This window comes from Notothenia coriiceps, unplaced genomic scaffold, assembly GCF_000735185.1.
Source record: "Notothenia coriiceps isolate Sejong01 unplaced genomic scaffold, NC01 NC01_scaffold00005579, whole genome shotgun sequence".
Classification (NCBI taxonomy): domain Eukaryota; kingdom Metazoa; phylum Chordata; class Actinopteri; order Perciformes; family Nototheniidae; genus Notothenia; species Notothenia coriiceps.
In genome coordinates, this window is record NW_011338280.1 from 150,556 (window position 1) to 152,566 (window position 2,011).

Here is a 2,011-nt window from a genome sequence, read left to right on the forward strand (position 1 = left end):
GCAAGCATGTAGCGGAAAAATAAACCTATCAAACTAACTATATAGTGGGGAAAGCCTTGGTGAAAAGGTGCGTTTTGAGGGCTGTTTTGAAAGTGTCCAAGATTGGGGCGCTGCGGATTTCGGGGGGGAGAGAGTTCCAGAGGGTGAGGGATGCTACATTGAAAGCTCTGTTACCGAAAGTCCGCAACCTGGTGCGGGGGGTAGAGAGTTAATGCAATGCCTTTTTTCTCTGCATCCTCAGTGGACGACTTGCAAATATCCTGCTATCGTTTAATGTGCAGCATCTACTCTTTGGGCACGGTGAAGACTCCACATGTAGAGAAGTGAGTAAAGACCTCTGGATCTATTGAAGTCTTCAACAATTTGCATTTAAATGGGATTTGTATCAAGTTAATTTAATTGATATAGCCTAAAGTATAACTCTTTCCCTTGATTAACATGAAATACTGCACAACCTTTAACACCAAATGTTAATGAGCTTTTATGGCTTGATTATGCATTGATTTATACTTGGTTTAATATAGACATTTCATAAAGGGTTTTATATTTTTCTCTTGTGCAGACAGCGACCGGCTCTTGGCGAGTGTTTGGCTCACTTAGCAGCTGCCATGCCAGTGGCCTTCCTGGAGCCATCCCTGAATGAGTACAACATGTTCTCTGTTTACACCACCAAGACTCCCAGAGAGAGAACCAGTGGGTTTTTCTCTTACAACAATTATAAGAATCAGTTCATAATCAAATGTTGCCACTTCATATTCCACCTGTCTTACACCCTCCGTTCTCAGTTCTGGGTCTCCCGAGCCAAGTGGAGGAGCTGTGCCCGGACATCCCCGAGCTAGAGGTCCTGTTGAAGGAGATCCACGACCTGGCCGAGTCAGGGGCTCGCTACACAGAAATGCCCCATGTGATTGAGATCACCCTGCCCATGTTGTGTAACTACCTGCCCCGCTGGTGGGAGAGGGGCCCGGAGAATCTCCCCGAGCAGGAGGGCCAGGTCTGCACCTCCGTCACTTCGGAGCAGCTCAACCAGCTGCTGGGGAGCATCATGAAGATCGTCGTTAACAACCTGGGTATAGATGAGGCCTCCTGGATGAAGAGATTGGCAGGTCAGTCATCAGAAGTTTCACAATAAGTCACAAGGCTGTTGGTCTTTAGTCATGAGGCGCTTTCACACCAAGTACTTTGCCGTACTTAGTTAATCAGAACTTAGTTAATCAGAACTAAAGAGTTCATCAGAACTAAAGGGCAGATCGCGTTCACACCGGAATAAGTCCCTGAGGGAGGATTAGGCAAATGAAGCCACTGACGTCACTTCTTCTTCTGCTTTGGGTTTACTGGCAGGCCGCAAACAACTTCACAGCGTATACTGCCACCCGAAGTCCCCGGCCAGAAGTCCCCGGAGTTGGGTAATGGCTTCCGAGTAAATCACCAGAAACGCCGACACCTCCTCAGCTCCACCGCTCCCATGTTTTCTTTTGTGTTGCCATAAGTTAGTCTCTCTCCGTTTGTGCGCTGCGCTAATGCTAATGCTAATAATGCTAATGCGAGGAAAATAAAATGGCGGCTTCACAAAACTTTTTGGGAGTTTTACGGAGCGTGGTTTGCAATCCGCCCAGCCAATCAGTAATGGGAAATTTTTTTCTCTCTAGCAGGGACTGAAAAGGGGGTGAAAAGGTTCTCATGAACTAAGTTCTAGTTTCGGATACGCATATTTTCGGAACTATATCGGAACTATACTGGAACTATACTGGGAAAAGTACTCCGGTGTGAAAGCGTGTGGTGCAGGACTGAGTCCTAAAACCCATAAATGAGTTAGCATTTTACCACTTCCTGTCCCCTCACCTCGAGGTTACTGTTTTTGTATCGTGTTTTTGGTTAGATGCCCTGAAAAGAAGGTATGTGTTATGCAGCACAAGCTTTCAGAGAGATATCACTTGTTGTTCTACCGAACAAAATACGCTCCAGTAAAATAACCCCACTGGTAAATGACCTAAAATGAGACCACTAAACT

General features: G+C 46.1%; 1 protein-coding gene across 1 annotated transcript in view; it reads left to right on the forward strand.

The window, feature by feature from the left end:
- The window catches only part of LOC104943045 (ryanodine receptor 3-like), a 6,540-nt gene that overhangs the window by 2,932 nt on the left and 1,597 nt on the right, over positions 1–2,011 (forward strand). The window contains exons 2-4 of the mRNA XM_010768366.1: positions 242–323; positions 563–693; positions 786–1,106. Of these exons, the coding sequence (XP_010766668.1) occupies positions 242–323; positions 563–693; positions 786–1,106 (534 nt within the window). The remainder of the gene's footprint in view (positions 1–241; positions 324–562; positions 694–785; positions 1,107–2,011) is intronic.